Source organism: Dreissena polymorpha, chromosome 14 (genome assembly GCF_020536995.1).
Source record: "Dreissena polymorpha isolate Duluth1 chromosome 14, UMN_Dpol_1.0, whole genome shotgun sequence".
NCBI lineage: Eukaryota > Metazoa > Mollusca > Bivalvia > Myida > Dreissenidae > Dreissena > Dreissena polymorpha.
The window spans coordinates 11,906,095-11,923,072 of record NC_068368.1 but is presented as its reverse complement, the minus strand read 5'-3'; the positions used below and the strand labels follow the sequence as shown (position 1 = coordinate 11,923,072).

Sequence of the window (16,978 nt, the reverse complement as noted above, 5' to 3'; positions counted from 1 at the left end):
CTATTTGATGTTTGTTTTCATCCTTATTTGTGTTTTTTCATTAAATTTAATTTATTCTAAAAGAATTTCCATTTTTGAAATTTTGTATCTAAAATGGACGTGAAGATGCGTTTAGTAGAGATTTTTGTGGTAACCACATAACGAGCTCGTAGATAGTGTACGTTCCACTCCATAGCTCGTTTTTAGTAAACACAAATAATAACAACAATATAATCGTTCCAAAAATGAATTTCCACGCATGCTTATGTTTTGTTCAGACATAAATAGTAAAATTATATTTGATACAGTTCATGAGTATCAATAAAAACGATGATAATGTCAACCTTCTCTATATGCGCTTATAAGAATTCCACCTCTTTTTGCCAACCAGTGGGCGGAGTCTAAACTTTGCAGGTGCGTGTGACGTCACGCGTTAACTCGTCTATTGGTCGCTGCGAATCTTACTGGGATGTAACCTTATCCGTGACAAGCGCCTCGTGATCGAAAAATCCCTGAACGATACAGACGCAACACATGTTTCGTTAATCGTGATTAATACTATTTTTGTTTTAAAAGGTTGTTCCACGTTAATTATGTATTGACATATGTATTTGATGTTTAACATGGTTATCATTTTTGCAATAAATATGTTTATATATGGAGCATGATAAGTTATATCGTGTGTTTACTGTTGTACACTTAAATTTCGGACAACATATCCGGATAGTATGTGAGACGTTCTCTGAATGATTTGTTAAAGTAACCAAGTTTGGCTTATATTCAACAGTATGATCAACGGTCTTTTAGCTACTCAATCTGTAGCACTCGGTGCTTTTATGCTGGAAGATGTATAAAAATACCAAGCAGTTTTTAATTTCCTGTATTTGTGAATGTCCTTAAACACAGGTGGTTAGCTAGCTAAAGAAACTTCAGTGTACAGTTTATATAGTATTGACATACCTGTACGCTGAAGCCAACCCTGTATTGAAAGTCAACCAGAGTCGTAACATATTTATGTCACGCTATAAATCAAAGAAAGCTCATTTTCTTGGATACATTTCTACATATATTGGTGAATGAATATAAATTACTGCATCGGGGAATATTTTAGGGTTCAAATGTTAAAAATGCTTCTTACAATAGATGAAAATAACTCATCAGTCTGAAATTCACAATTGTGACTCCATTGTCGCTTTGTCACGTGACGAGTTTTCATTTGGATACTTTCGGATCGACCTTGACATTTTTTGCTGAAATTGTAAACATTACTTTCGTTTTCTGAAATCTATTATTTGTGATTAACAACTTATGTCTGGTGGATTATAAGACTGATTTCAGTGTGAATCAGGTAGTTTTAAATAATATTTACCTTGAGTTTGTATTTACATTTACAATTTGTTTACAAAACAAGCCAGAATAATCTAAAATACTGGGAAATGTCATTCTGAATTTGAAAACACTTGAGCACATGGTATAATACTTAAAATAGAAATAACGTCATATGACCGTGAAATCTCGGGAGATTCGCATTTCAAGAAAGTCTGTCACATCACTGTTTTTCTCGATATGTAAGAGCAGAATAGATAAATTTTAAATGTTTAAGATAGTATTTTGTGAAAGAATATATCAGTTAAATGTGAAAAATGTCAATCTTTCCGATCAAGTGGTTGATTTGGGCCAATAACTGCATTTAAAAGCTGTTTTGGACCGGTCTTTGTTAACTGTCAACTTTTCGGGAATTTCTGGTTGACTTTCCTTATGGGGTTGGTCCATAACTATAAAATTGCGCCTGTCAAAAATCATAAAAAGCGACATTTAAAGTTATGGTAGCCAGAACTAGTGGTTAGCTTGTCTTTGGCTGGGATGTTGTTTAATAAATACATAATTTTTAATGACAAATAATCAAATTATAACAAAAAAATCAACTTCTCTAAAAAAAATATTCACTATCACATAAGTTTATATATATATATATATGACAAGGTATTCAACTCAAAATTACCCGACAATAGAGTGCATTGATTTGAACAGCCATTACTTCACCAGTTGTGCAGCAATTTCCATGAACTTGGTCTTTAAGGGTTTTTTGGAGTTGTGGGGGATGGGGCCTTTAGCCCTTATGTGGGTGAAATTTTACATGCGATTTTCAACTTTGGGGGAAAAATTGTGCGCATTTTTTCCTTAATGGGGGAATATGTTAAGAGTCTTATTTTTACTGCTAAATGGGTTAAAAAGAAAAAAAAGAGTGTTACATGTATTTTCTTCATAGATCATCTTAATAAATGGGATTGACTATGGCTGACTGTGACAGACTGAGATCTTCTTGACAGGGACTGACTATGGCTGATTTTGACAGACTGAGATCATGTTGACAGGGACTGACTATGGCTGACTGTGACAGACTGAGAACTTCTTGACAGAGACTGACTGTGACAGACTGTGATCATCTTGACAGGGACTGACTGTGACAGACTGAGATCATCTTGACAGGGACTGGCTGTGGCTGGCTGTGACAGACTGAAATCTTCTTGACAGGGACTGACTATGGCTGACTGTGACAGACTGAGAACATCTTGACAGGGACTGACTGTGACAAGATGATCTCAGACTGTCACAGTCAGTCCCTGTCAAGATGATCACAGTCGATCATCTTGACAGGGACTGACTGTGACAGTCTGAGATCATCTTGACAGGGACTGGCTGTGGCCGGCTGTGACAGACTGAAATCTTCTTGACAGGGACTGACTATGGCTGACTGTGACAGACTGAGATCTTCTTGACAGGGACTGACTGCGGCCAGCTATGACAGACTGAGATCATCTTGTCAGGGACTGGCCATGAAGGTTTAAGACTGTACAACAGGTACTGACTGCTGCAGTGGACTTACGACCTAGTCACTACACATAGGTTTTGTAAAGAAAGATGTTTTAAGAGAGTTATTCACTCTTTTCTGTTGTTTTTTTGTGGTAACTTTTTCAATTGTGCAACATTTTGGTGACAGGTAAAGTAAAGCGAGTTGACAGTTATCGTAAATCAGCCAAGGGAGGTAATAAATGTCGTAAGATGTATACGGTAAAGTACGGCATGTACGGGATGGGAACCATAATTGGACGGGTACCAAACGGTGTTTAGTACAATTTCAAGCGAATTTGTTCTGTTGTAAAATTCAATTGTTATGAACTGTTTTACGGAGAGGAAAAAGCTTCGGCTGGGGGAATTTTTTGGTCCAGAAAGAGGAAAAAACAGCCTAGTTTGGTGGGGGAAGACGCCCAATATCGGAGTCTGTTATATAAGATAACAGAACCCTGGTGTTATTAAATGGATAATGAGTATGTACATATCTTGCAATATTTTAACAATTGCTGGTTCAAATTGTAAGAAATAATCCGATACAATGTTGTGCGATTTAACGAAGATTATTTAATCCAGGAATGTACATAAACAGGATTTAATGCATGCGCCTTTAGTGTTGTACCAGATAAGCAGACCACACAGGATTTCTGGATTTTGGCTTAAAAAAATCCATAAAGGCAGGAAGTGTTGTCCCTGAAACTGTACTGGCTAATCAGGGAAGACAAACATCATGCCATGCATTAAACCCCATTTTACTTGAACAGGGCCAATGAATAAAAAGAATTTGGACTTGCTTTGCCAAACTGCTTATTTCACTGAGTGATTTACTATGAATTGCAGAAGTTTTAGGAATGGGCAAGAAGAAGCTTAAGCCAGTGGCTGATCAGGTCCGGCAGAAAAGGAAGCACCTCGTGAAGAAGACCAATCCATTTGAGGTGAAGGTCAACCGAAAGAAGCATGACGTCCTCGGGAGGAAAGCTGGCAAGTTTGAACGCGGCATGCCAGGAGTGTCCAGGTCTAAAGCAAACAAACGGGTATGTGTGGGATTTATAGAAAAGGCAGCTTTACTGATGTATGTTTTACCAAAAATCTGTGTTATGTAATAAAATGTAACGTAAGTATTCATGTTTGCTCTGTTATATTGTTTGCTGTAAACTGTGGCATGACCCCTGCTTATTTTAGACTCAGACTTTGTGTCAAAAGTCACAAAAGAAAAAAAACATATGTGGATGGAAATCAAATATACGTATAAGGCTAATATAATAATCCTATACTAATATAATATACTGGGACCACAGGCGAAGATGAGATGATGAATATAATATAGTACTTTAACAATTGCTGGAGAAAATAATAGATCTGGTTAAAATAAAGTGGTATGGTAGGTTTCTTATAATATAATTGGACAAAGATTAAAGACATATGAACACTACATGAGTGTGAAGTTATATAAGAAATAAGTATTGTAATTAAAGATAGCCACCACTTCTTATAACAAAGACTCAACTGATGTTTGGACCATCTGCATCATGACTTATATGTTTTAACCAATAGGAATGGAAATTTGCTATTTTCTGTATTTCCGTGATGGAACGCAAAACATTGAGTTCAAAATTTATGACTGATATTTGAGCTTTGTTCTGAGAAAAGTGGGCTTGATGAATGTGCATAAAGTGTTGTTGCACATTAGCCTGTGCAGTCTGCACAGGCTAATCAGGGACAACACTTTCCGCTTGTACAATATATTTTGTTTAAGGAAGCCTATTGTAGGCAAAAAATCCAGATAAGGCAGAAATTGTCATCAGCACAGGCTTATCTGGCCTGACACTTAACTCTCTGACATGCATTAAGTACAGTTTTCCCAGACTCTGACATGCATTGAGTACAGTTTTCCCATACTCTCTGTCATGCATTAAGTACAGTTTTCCCAGACTCTCTGACATGCATTAAGTACAGTTTTCCCAGACTCTCTGACATGCATTAAGTACAGTTTTCCCAGACTCTCTGACATGCATTAAGTACAGTTTTCCCAGACTCTCTGACATGCATTAAGTACAGTTTTCCCAGACTTTCTGACGTGCATTAAGTACAGTTTTCCCAGTTTCTCTGACATGCTTTTAGTACAGTTTTCCCAGACTCTCTGACATGCATTAAGTACAGTTTTCCCAGACTCTCTGACATGCATTAAGTACAGTTTTCCCAGACTCTCTGACATGCATTAAGTACAGTTTTCCCAGACTCTCTGACATGCATTAAGTACAGTTTTCCCAGACTCTCTGACATGCATTAAGTACAGTTTTCACTTAACTCTCTGACATGCATTAAGTACAGTTATCTGGCCTGACACTTAACTCTCTGACATGCATTAAGTACAGTTATCTGGCCTGACACTTAACTCTCTGACATGCATTAAGTACAGTTATCTGGCCTGACACTTAACTCTCTGACATGCATTAAGTACACTTAACTCTCTGACATGCATTAAGTACAGTTATCTGGCCTGACACTTAACTCTCTGACATGCATTAAGTACAGTTTTCCCAGACTCTCTGACATGCATTAAGTACAGTTTTCCCAGACTCTCTGACATGCATTAAGTACAGTTTTCCCAGACTCTCTGACATGCATTAAGTACAGTTTTCACAGACTCTCTGACATGCATTAAGTACAGTTTTCACTTAACTCTCTGACATGCATTAAGTACAGTTATCTGGCCTGACACTTAACTCTCTGACATGCATTAAGTACAGTTATCTGGCCTGACACTTAACTCTCTGACATGCATTAAGTACAGTTATCTGGCCTGACACTTAACTCTCTGACATGCATTAAGTACACTTAACTCTCTGACATGCATTAAGTACAGTTATCTGGCCTGACACTTAACTCTCTGACATGCATTAAGTACAGTTATCTGGCCTGACACTTAACTCTCTGACATGCATTAAGTACAGTTATCTGGCCTGACACTTAACTCTCTGACATGCATTAAGTACACTTAACTCTCTGACATGCATTAAGTACACTTAACTCTCTGACATGCATTAAGTACAGGCTTCTCTGGCCTGACACTTAACTCTCTGACATGCATTAAGTACACTTAACTCTCTGACATGCATTAAGTACACTTAACTCTCTGACATGCATTAAGTACACTTAACTCTCTGACATGCATTAAGTACAGGCTTCTCTGGCCTGACACTTAACTCTCTGACATGCATTAAGTACACTTAACTCTCTGACATGCATTAAGTACAGGCTTCTCTGGCCTGACACTTAACTCTCTGACATGCATTAAGTACACTTAACTCTCTGACATGCATTGAGTACACTTAACTCTCTGACATGCATTAAGTACACTTAACTCTCTGACATGCATTAAGTACACTTAACTCTCTGACATGCATTAAGTACACTTAACTCTCTGACATGCATTGAGTACACTTAACTCTCTGACATGCATTAAGTACACTTAACTCTCTGACATGCATTAAGTACACTTAACTCTCTGACATGCATTAAGTAAACTTAACTCTCTGACATGCATTAAGTACAGTGTTCCCAGAATGCAGCTCATATTGTTTGCTTGCAGCGTAAGATGACTCTTCTGAAGGAATATGAACACCAGTTTAAGTCCAACAAGTTTGTGGACAAACGTTTTGGTGAGCACGATGCCTCTCTGACGCTGGAAGACAAAATGATGAAAAGATTTGCTCTGGAACGCTCTGTAAGTATTAGCAAGATTCTCAACAAGTTTAAGTATGTTGACCCTATTAAGTGATTGCAAACTATGTATCTAGGATTTTTGCTATCAGTCATTATACATTATGTGTTTAATTTATTCAGTGATTAATGGTATATGACTACATGTGTGGGTTTGATTCATTCATAAACATTCAGCTGTGTTGTAAACATTTCATCAGAGGTATATGAAGAAATTTTTCAATCTAAATGATGTGATGGAACAAATTCGCTACGGCCATTTGCAGGCAGACATTAAACAAGTTTAATCATTTAATTACCAACAACATATACATATGTGTTATAACATTTCAGCGTATATCAACAACTTATGCATGAGTGTTGTAATATTTCAGCGTACAACAACGAAGAGCAAGTTCAATCTAAATGACGAGGAGGAGCTAACCCACTACGGCCAATCGCTGGCAGACATTGAGAAGTTTGACGAGCCGGTGATAAGCGATGCAGAGGAAGAAGATGATGAAGAAAAACGTGCTGCAGGTGAGAATGTGAGCCAAGCTCTGGGAAAACGAGGCATAATGCATGTGAGTAAAGTGTTGTCCCAGATTAGTATGTGCAGTCCACACAGGCTAATAAGTTACGACACTTTCCATCTGAATTGAATTTTTGTTTACAAGAGACTTCCAGTTAAGGAAAAGTTCAATTCAAGTGGAAAGTGTCGCCACAGATTAGCCTGTGCTGACTGACACTAATTTACACATTTCTGACACAAATTGACACATTTCATCTTGTGACTGACACTAATTGACACATTTCATCTTGTGACTGACACTAATTGACACATTTCATCTTGTGACTGACACTAATTGACACATTTCATCTTATGACTGACACTAATTGACACATTTCATCTTGTTAGGCAAAGATTGTTACAAACAATTTTCCATTGATATTTTAGTGGCAGGGTAGTGAGAATTGCTGATTGCCAAATACAAATTCATTGTGAGATAGCTATGGACTGTTTGCAGGAACTCAAACATTATTTTCAGTAATAATAAAAGTCCAATGGTGGTCCCTTTATTTAAACATTATTATCAGTAATAATAATGCCAACATTAATAAATTTATCTACAGTACATTATCAAGACACAGCGAAGATTGTTATTGTTATACCCCCATTACTGGTAATGGGGGCTATATAGGAGTCACTTTGTCGGTCTGTCTGTCTGTTGGTCTGTCTGTCCCAAAAATTTAATCCGATCTTCACCAAACTTGGTCAGAAGATGTATCTAGATGATGTCTAGGTCAAGTTTTAATACGGGTCATGCCGTGTCAAAAACTAGGTCACGGGGTCACTTAGTGCGTTTTAAACAGAACATTTGTCCTGACCATAACTATGTCATTTATCGTTAGATTTTAAAATGACATGGTACATTTGTTCACCATCATGGGACGGTGTGTCGCGTGAAAGAAGTACGTCAATATCTCAAAGGTCAAGGTCACGCTTTGAGTTTAAAGGTAAAATGCTTGTCCGAACCATTACTTTGTCGTTTGGCACATTTGTTCACCATCATTTGACGGTGTGTCGTGCGAAAGAATTACGTTGATATCTCCAAGGTCAAGGTCACACTTTGAGTTCAAAGGTCAAAGACGGCCATACATGAGCTTGTCCGGGCAATAACTATGTTGTTCATTGTGATATTTTAAAATCATTTGGACCATTTGTTCACCATCATTGGACCGTGTGACGCGCGAAAGAATTACATCAATATCTCCGAGGTAAAGGTCACACTTGAGTTCAAAGGTCAAAAAGGGCCATAAATGAGCTTGTCCGGGCCATAACTATATCATTCATTGTTAGATTTTTAAATCATTTGGCACATTTGTTCACCATAATTGGATGGTGTGTCACGCGACAGAATTACGTCAATATCTCTAAGGTCAAGGTCACACTGAGTTCAAAGGTCAAAAATGGCCATAAATGAGCTTGTCCGGGCCATAACTATGTCGTTCATTGTGAGATTTTAAAATCATTCGTTCACCATCATTGGATGGTGTGTCACACGAAAGAATTTTGTCGATATCTCCAAGGTCAAGGTCACTCTTTGAGTTCAAAGGTCAAAAATGGCCATAACAATTCTTGTCCTGGTCATAACTATGTCATTCATTGTGAGATTTTAAAATTACTCTGTACATTTATTTTGTTCACAGTCATTGGATGGCGTGTCATGCAAAAGAATTCAAGAGTTTGAAGGTCAAAATGGCCATAAATGATAATGGCATAATAATTCTTAAAAATCGCCATAAATTAGCTTCTCTTGTTTTTTGAAGACAGCATGCAAAATAGTCTGTGTCAGTGCAGCATGTGGGGTATACGTCACGTCTGTGACAAAGCTCTAGTTTTGACAAAAATTTGGAAATGGGTGTTGGATTGTGTTTTTTTTGGTACCAAATACTTAAACATTGAGAATCAAATTGTGTTCAATAATATATTTAACAGTACTTGGGTTCAACAGCTGCCTATGGACATGAACTAAATGTTGAAATTTATTAGATTTTTTTTTAAATAAAATTTTTTTGTGTAAACCTCCGATTGGGAATTATAGGCAGTCATTTGGGAGAAGATATCTACTTGCTGAGATCAGGAATGGGGCCTTATTTTTGAGTCAAATTTGACCAAAAAATCCTCTGTTTATCAACTTACAGCTAAGATTGTTGCTGAGCATGTTTATCAACTTACAGCTAAGATTGTTGCTGAGCATGTTTATCAACTTACAGCTAAGATTGTTGCTGAGCAGCATTTCGGTGGGTTTATGAAGAAGAGAGATCCCGAGGAAGAGAAGAAATCTTGGAAAGAAAGAATGGAAGAGATGATTTCAGAATCAAAGAAAAAGAAGGTATAAGTGCAAGGACCGAATTTAACCTATTACAGCACTTGCATTTTTGTTTCACTTGCAAAATGAAAAACTTACTCGCAATTTGGGATTTTATATATTTTTTATTTAAAACAATACAATACATTTGTTGCACCATATTGCTTATAATTGTGCATTATTTGTTGGCTACTTTAAAAAGCATAATCATTGGAACAAAACAGATATGACTACCTTGTCCCTATCAACAACATAATCTATATTAATGTTAAATACAGTCATCCATTTTTAACCAGGTTTTCCGAAGGAAAAAACTGGTTATTAGATTGGCGAATGCGGGCTGGCGGGCTGGCTGGCGGGCGGAACAAGCTTGTCCGGGCCATAACTATGTCGTTCATTGTCAGATTTTAAAATCATTTGGCACATTTGTTCACCATCATTGGACGGTGTGTCGCGCGAAATAATTACGTCGATATCTCCAAGGTCACACTTTGAGTTCAAAGGTCAAAAATGGCCATAAAAGAGCTTGTCCTGGCCATAACTATGTCATTCATTGTGAGATTTTAAAATCATTTGGCACATTTGTTCACCATCATGGGACGGTGTGTCGCACGAAAGAATCACGTCAATATCTCCAATGTCAAGGTCGCCACGACTAAAAATAGATATAAAAAAAAAAAAACTTACAAAGGGGGTTAATTTTGTTTGTTCATTTCAAAAGTTCAGTTTGAGTTTTCTCCCTTTATCAGATTTTTTTTTCACAATGAAAACCTGGTTTTGTGACAATTTTGTCCCTTGTTTAAATTGTTTTGAGAGCTGCTGGCTTTCTCCTTAGTTTCTGGAGCTTAAAGTTTCTTCGCTATCTCAGCGCCTCGGATGCCGACCTCTTCAGAAATTTGTCCATGATTGATGAACGTTTTTGATCGTGCAGACAGAAAGATTTTTTAAAAGTCGCGATCACCGAGACGCTTATTAGACGCATAGCGAACCATAGCTCGTACCAGAGTAGATTCCCTTGTATCTTACAACAACAACAATGGCGACTGAATGTGTTTATGCAATTCTTTAACACTTAAATCGTTTAATTTAAGCAAGATTTTGATCTTTAAAATTGGAGTCGTGATTATAGAAAGTAATTATCTCTCAATACTTAAAGGATTTATGGCAAATCAGGTTTGAAAAATTAGAAATTTCTACTCGCAGAAAATTGCAAGCTTTATATTTTTTAAACTCGCTATCCATAAACCTTGCTCGCATTTTACGAGTATGCGAGCTAATTTTCGGTCCCTGAAGTGTCTGAAATAATTCTTTATTTATTATTAATAATTACAAAAATAAACAATTATTTGGAGTTCATATGCTATAGAATTAATTATAAAGATGTTAAGTGTTTAGCGGAAATTATATTTTATTCTGACATGGTTTAAAAGATATTTTTCCAATGGAAATTAGAAAGACGCTTGACTATGCTGTGCATAAAATCGTTTGGTTTGTATTGTGTATTCAGTAGTTTCACAATTATAGTTTTATTCTTTGTAAGCAGAAAAATAAACAATTATCAAATTGACGTTATTAGGTTTTTATCAAATTTTGTTTGGTGGACAACACAATTTTAGCTTTGATTGAACTTTTTGCTATTAACTACTTTAAAATCATACATATTCATATGCATGACATTTTGTAATGTATAAAACGATCTTTTCTTGGACGCGTAAATCGGTGGATTTCTTATTTTGGAGAAAAAAAAGGAATATGTGTCGCTCAATGTGTTTGTGTTTAATTTCTGGATTTGTCAACCAACAAATCAACAAAACTTTAAGTCCCACAAATAACAATGATTTGACAGTATTTGTCTGTATCTTAATTGTTTATTAAATTTCAGTTTGAACGACAGATGGAAAAAGAGAAGACTGTACAGATGACTGTAGAACTTGATGAACAATGGCGCTCGTTGCATAATCTTATGAGAACAGCCAGACTGAAGGTAAACATTTGCAATTATAGAATGACAAACTGACTGGGAAAAAATATTATAATTTAGAAGGTCCCACAATTCTAGTGATTTCTTAAGAACATTACGGTAAGCTTAAGCTATTTACATTAAAATGTGTGTTTATTATGCTATAATTACAACTTGTTTTCGTCCTAATTTGAACACTATATTCTGATTGGATAATCTGTTACAGCGATTTATTTTCTTTATTCAACACAAATTAAATTGAAACAGACTGAAACTTGATTCATATGCCAGTGTATAGAAATCTGCTGTGGCATGTGTTGTGTTAAAATTACTGGTTATATCATCTTGTGTTTTCATTTTAAATATTGAATATTAGTTTTCTGGTTTCATTAGTTAAATCAAAGTACTGACAGTACTGGTGTGACGATGCTTTTGAAGAGGATTGATATAAAAGAATCTATTTAAGTTTATCTACATCACCACAATTGTGCATGTGGGTACGAAAATTTTGGGTAGGAAATAAATGGGTACGAAAATTTTGGGTACAAAAATTATGTCCAAAAAAATTGGGTACCAAAAAAGATTTGGTTACGAAAAAAAATTGGGTACGAAAAAAAATGGGTACGAACAAAAATTTGGGTACGAGCAAAAATTTGGGTACGAAAAAAAATTGGGTACGAAAAATGTAGGGTACAGAAAAAAAATGGGGGTACGGGGTAGTAGTACCAGTGGGGAACTTGATCCATTCAGCGAAACTGTGCGGCGGGTTACATTCTCAATCAAATATAACAAGAAATATCTTTATAAAGATATTTGACGTGTATTTTCTGTACCACTTATCTTAAAAAAAAACGTTCTGTTACAGCAAAACGTTTGTGGGTTATAACATAACGTTTCAGCATATAAATTCAAAACTTGACATGCTCTTTAATTTCACATGTATATCATACCAAACTATATATTTCGTTGTTTCCTTTCCTAAGTTAATGATGCTATGTGTACGAATGTGATTTCACATGCCCCGCCCCGTGTGCATGAATATATAATTTTTCTCTTTTGATTATTTTTTTTTTCTCTAATCAATAAGCTTAGGCATGTTTGTTCGTTAAGTATGGCAATAATTTCATGATGATTCCCAAAAGCAGGTATGAGCACATAGTCGTAAGAGCACTTGAATACATGAGTTCGCCCATGAACACATGATAAGGTTAACTAAATCTCCGCGATATGACCTAATATGACTGTGTTTAAAACAGCAAACAATATCCAACAAAAAAATGAATTATCAAACATAGTATGTGCACTGATGTGGCTCTGTAATTTCTGTTTGAAAAGTTTATTAAATATGCAAAATGAGAAAGCACACATAAGAGCGAGTTTCACTGATGTCAAACGGCTATTATGCTGTTTATATATCATAGTCGCTACAACGATTACAAATGGCAGGTTCGAAATAATTCGTTTTCTTTACACTCATGATCGCGTTGAAAGTTAATTATACATGTTTTAATTCGCAATTTATTTACTGAATCACGACAAATGTCAAATACAGTACAGAAAATGCATAGATGTTTAATTGATCTATAAACATATAATGGATTGAATATAACTGATTTAAAATTAACATTTTCAAACTATTATTAAATCTTTTTCCCAGAATATGCTGTCCTATTTATAGCTGAGCTTCCTATACCTTTATAAATGATAATCAGCGAGGTATGCCGATTAGAAAAATCAAGCTATCTCAATCGGACTGGCTCGGCATTTTACATAGGTCGCCATTGTGAAGAATTTTTTCATGGTATGATAACTTAGACAAGCTGCTTCGCAGCATTGTCAAAAACTGTCTGTAAAATTACGCCGTTGTTGTTTATCCAAAGTGCTATTAAATTATTAAGTGAAGATAAGTTATTTATTAATTATCAAATGCGTGTCAGATTATCTCAATCCTTGATATCTTGTGTTGTCACATGAATTTTAATTTTTATGCCCCGGAAGGGTGGCATATAGTTTTTGAACTGTCCGTCAGTCTGTCTGTCCGTCCGTCAGTCAGTCTGTCTGTCCGTCTGAAAAATTTAACATGGGTCATAACTTTTGCAATATTGAAGATAGCAACGTGATATTTGGCATACATGTTTATCTCATGGGGCTGCACATTTTGAGTGATGAAAGGTCAAGGTCATCCTTCAAGGTCAAAGGTCAAATATATGGCTTCAAAGCCGTGCCGAAGGGGGCATTGTGTTTTTGACAAATACATCTCTTGTTGACTTATGAAATAAGTTTGTGTATCTTTTAAGAAAAATCAAATTTATTTATTTATTTAGACTGCTTTTAAAACAAGTGATTTATGTATTATAATTTCATCATAAAATTACAGCATACGTGTAGATTAGGTAGGTTTTTGTGTTTGTTTTTTAACTAAATATTTTTGAATATGCATGCCCTGTGAAACATTTAAAATGCCTGAAACATATTAAAATTATACTTTCAATTATATGATTTATATTGTTTTCATTGTAAAAGCTACCATATCAACAGTATATATCACCATGCTTGCTAATTTATTAAAAATATGTTTTGCAAAATCATTTGCATTCACTTTTCCGTTGTTGTTTTTCAAATTGCAATTTTTGGTGGATTGTTAATTCATGGATTTCTCATTTAAAAATAAGAGGAATAAGCCTGGGTCATTTTCAAATGTGTTTGTGTTTAATTTGAAGTTTACTCAGGCTACAAATTGAATGAAAATTAATATTGTACGAATAACAATACTTTTACAGTACCTAAAACATACGAGTCGTGTTCTGAGAAAACAGGGCATACAATGCATGTGTGTAAAGTGTCGTCCCAGATTAGTCTGTGCAGTTTGCACAGGCTAATCAGGGACAACACTTTCCGCTTTAGACATTTTTCGTTTAAATAAAATGTCTTCTTAGAAAAAATCCAATTTAGTTGGAAAGTGTTGTCCCTGATTAGCCTGTGCGGACTTTTCAGAAGCAACCCGAGGAGAATGTTACAGCTACAGGGGCTGATGATTATGACATGGCGGTCCGTTCCCTGCAGTTTGAAATGAAAGGAAAGGTACAAGATTGTTTGGATGTACATTTTGTTTTACCTTGAGGAGTTGAGTGTTTAACTATTGAATTTGTTTTATCGAAGACACTTCAGTCTGCTGCATAACTTATGATAATAAAGAAATTGTAAGGGGATAGATGTAATAAAAGAAAATAATTCTGAATTATTAGCTTTAACTTATTTTATTTATTCAATCAAGAGCCTTGGAATTATATGTATGCTTTCGAGACTGTTTCCTGGGAAATGCAATTTGATTTCTTAGGGAAGATCTTGAGAATGTTCCTTGACTGGCTATCATATCAGTCTATACTTGAAGTAACATTTTCTAAAATTTCTGTATGTATCAATGTATATATGTATATGGATCTGATACATAAAAGTGATGATAACAATTAAAACTAACAAACAAAGTTTACATTCACTAGCCCTCAGAACGTTTGAAGACAGAAGAAGAGATTGCCAGAATTGAGATGGAAAGACTGGAGAAGCTTGAGGTAAGAATAAGCAAAGCTAGAGGTAAGAATAACTAATGTCAGAGCTAAGAATTAGAAAAGTTAGAGGTAAGAATAAACAAAGTGAGAGATAAGAATAAGCAAAACTTAGAGGTAAGAATAAGCAAAGCTAGAGGTAAGAATGAGCAAAGTTAGAGGTAAGAATAAGCAAAGATAGAGGTAAGAATATGTAATGTTAGAGCTAAGAGTAAGTAAAGTTAGAGCTAAGAGTAAGCCATATTAGAGGTTAGAATAAAAACAATTAGAGGTTAGAATAAGCAAATTAAGAGCTAAGAATAAGCAAAGTTAGGGGTTAGAATCGTATTTTACCATGCATAGCGCGCAGTTTTTTTACCTTCAAATTTCAAAATAAAAATTCAGTGCGCGTAATACATTGACACAACGCTTTCCTGGTTGCTAAATTGCACAAAATCCATATCGTAATCGTAAATCTTCACAATTGCGGCCCCTTTTTTCTTGCAGAAAACTACATCCTATAATGTTATAGACTGAAGGGGCCGTTGTCGAATCAACAAATAGCGGTAAATGGTAGGAATGAACGGGGTAGTAACAGTTTTGACAAAAATTAAAAGATAAAAAAAATGTCTTTGTTGGTGTTTTCACACTTCTTCATTAAAAAAATCGAGGAATATCAATCCCCACGTCGTCGCGTTATTGTTTGTTTAAGTTTTTGTTGTCATGAAAACTCGTTGATTTACAACGCAAAACGTCTTATTTGACCTGACGCTAATTATTTCAATCATATTTCTCAACTTCGCTTTTGCTTTATTTTGATAATTTAATCCAAAGTTTAATGTTAGAAATTCCGAAAATTTGCACTCTATGTGAATAGACAGTTTGAAGTCATCAAAGGAAAGCCGCTTCCTGTCTGAAGCAATAAAGCGACAAGTTTCTCGCCGACAAAATTGGCTTCCTTTGTCTAGCAATCAACATGCCAAACCAATCGTGTGTTTGTTCCTCAATGGCAATCGTCCAATTAAATAATAGCACGTGCAAAGCTCCGCCTTCAAAACTTTTGCAGAGAAGGGAGGTGGAGTTTAACAGTTAATTGGGCAAGCGTTTTACGTAAGTTGAGCTCTGATTTGCCGAAATTACTCGGCCCTAAGCATTGAAACGACAAATACATTTATCAATGATTTTCTGATCTCTGCATTAATATGCTACATTGCGAGTATACTACGTAGGTTACAAACCAACAATAGAGATATAGACTCGTTTTATTTTCTTTCAATAGAGACAAACAAATGATATTTGTCTAATGGCTTTACGCTGATAACGCCGATAACGCCAACTGTATGGAATTGAGCGTTCGGGTGTATTGTTTGTCTCACTATAAATACTAATCAACTAGACGCAGTGAAGACGCGAAATGCCGGGTTAAACTGGATTTAATGGTGAAATATTTTAAGTCGATGAAAAATAAAATGGGATCCACGGACGATTTGCGTAAAATTGGACATTGCGTTGTTGCAGGTCTGCAGAAGACTATGTCATACGATGTTGTGAGCAACAGAAAATGAAAATGTTACACTGCTCAAATGTGAGGAATAGGTAATAGTGGTCGAATTTAACGCGCAGGGGTCTTGAAAAAACACGCGCAGTGCGCAGCAATAAGGACATATAGGGTGTTCTCGAGAGAATAATCTTAAAAATTGTCGAAAATATAGTGCTATGCAACCCATGCTCCTGATCGTATAAACGCTTCCTACTTAAAAAAAAATTAAGCGCCTGAAAAACTTAGATTAAATGATTGCGCAATATAGGAATGGCGGCCATTTTCGGCCCATTTTTCTGGTTTTTGGTCTTAAAATATTTTTTTTCTCCATTTTGGCTTTTAAAAATCGCATGCACGTTATACATGGGAGCGCGCTATACATGGTAAAATACGGTAAGTAAAATTAGAGTTAAGATTAAGCCAAATTGTAAGTAAAATTAGAGCTAAGATTAAGCCAAATTATAGGTTAGAATAAAAACTATTACAGGAAGGAATACGCAAATTAAGAGGAAAGAATAAGCAAAGTAAG

General features: G+C 35.6%; 1 protein-coding gene across 2 annotated transcripts in view; it reads left to right on the top strand.

Annotated features, from left to right (window-relative positions):
- The first annotated feature begins 459 nt into the window (after positions 1 to 459).
- The window catches only part of LOC127857519 (nucleolar protein 14-like), a 106,712-nt gene continuing 90,193 nt past the window's right edge, over positions 460 to 16,978 (top strand). For both annotated transcript variants that reach the window (XR_008038398.1, XM_052393920.1), the window contains exons 1-8: positions 460 to 555; positions 3,673 to 3,866; positions 6,425 to 6,559; positions 6,930 to 7,074; positions 9,313 to 9,431; positions 11,290 to 11,391; positions 14,362 to 14,448; positions 14,868 to 14,936. Coding sequence is in view for 1 of the 2 variants with exons in the window: in XM_052393920.1 (XP_052249880.1) it covers positions 3,684 to 3,866; positions 6,425 to 6,559; positions 6,930 to 7,074; positions 9,313 to 9,431; positions 11,290 to 11,391; positions 14,362 to 14,448; positions 14,868 to 14,936 (840 nt within the window). In the remaining variant the exon portion in view is untranslated. The remainder of the gene's footprint in view (positions 556 to 3,672; positions 3,867 to 6,424; positions 6,560 to 6,929; positions 7,075 to 9,312; positions 9,432 to 11,289; positions 11,392 to 14,361; positions 14,449 to 14,867; positions 14,937 to 16,978) is intronic.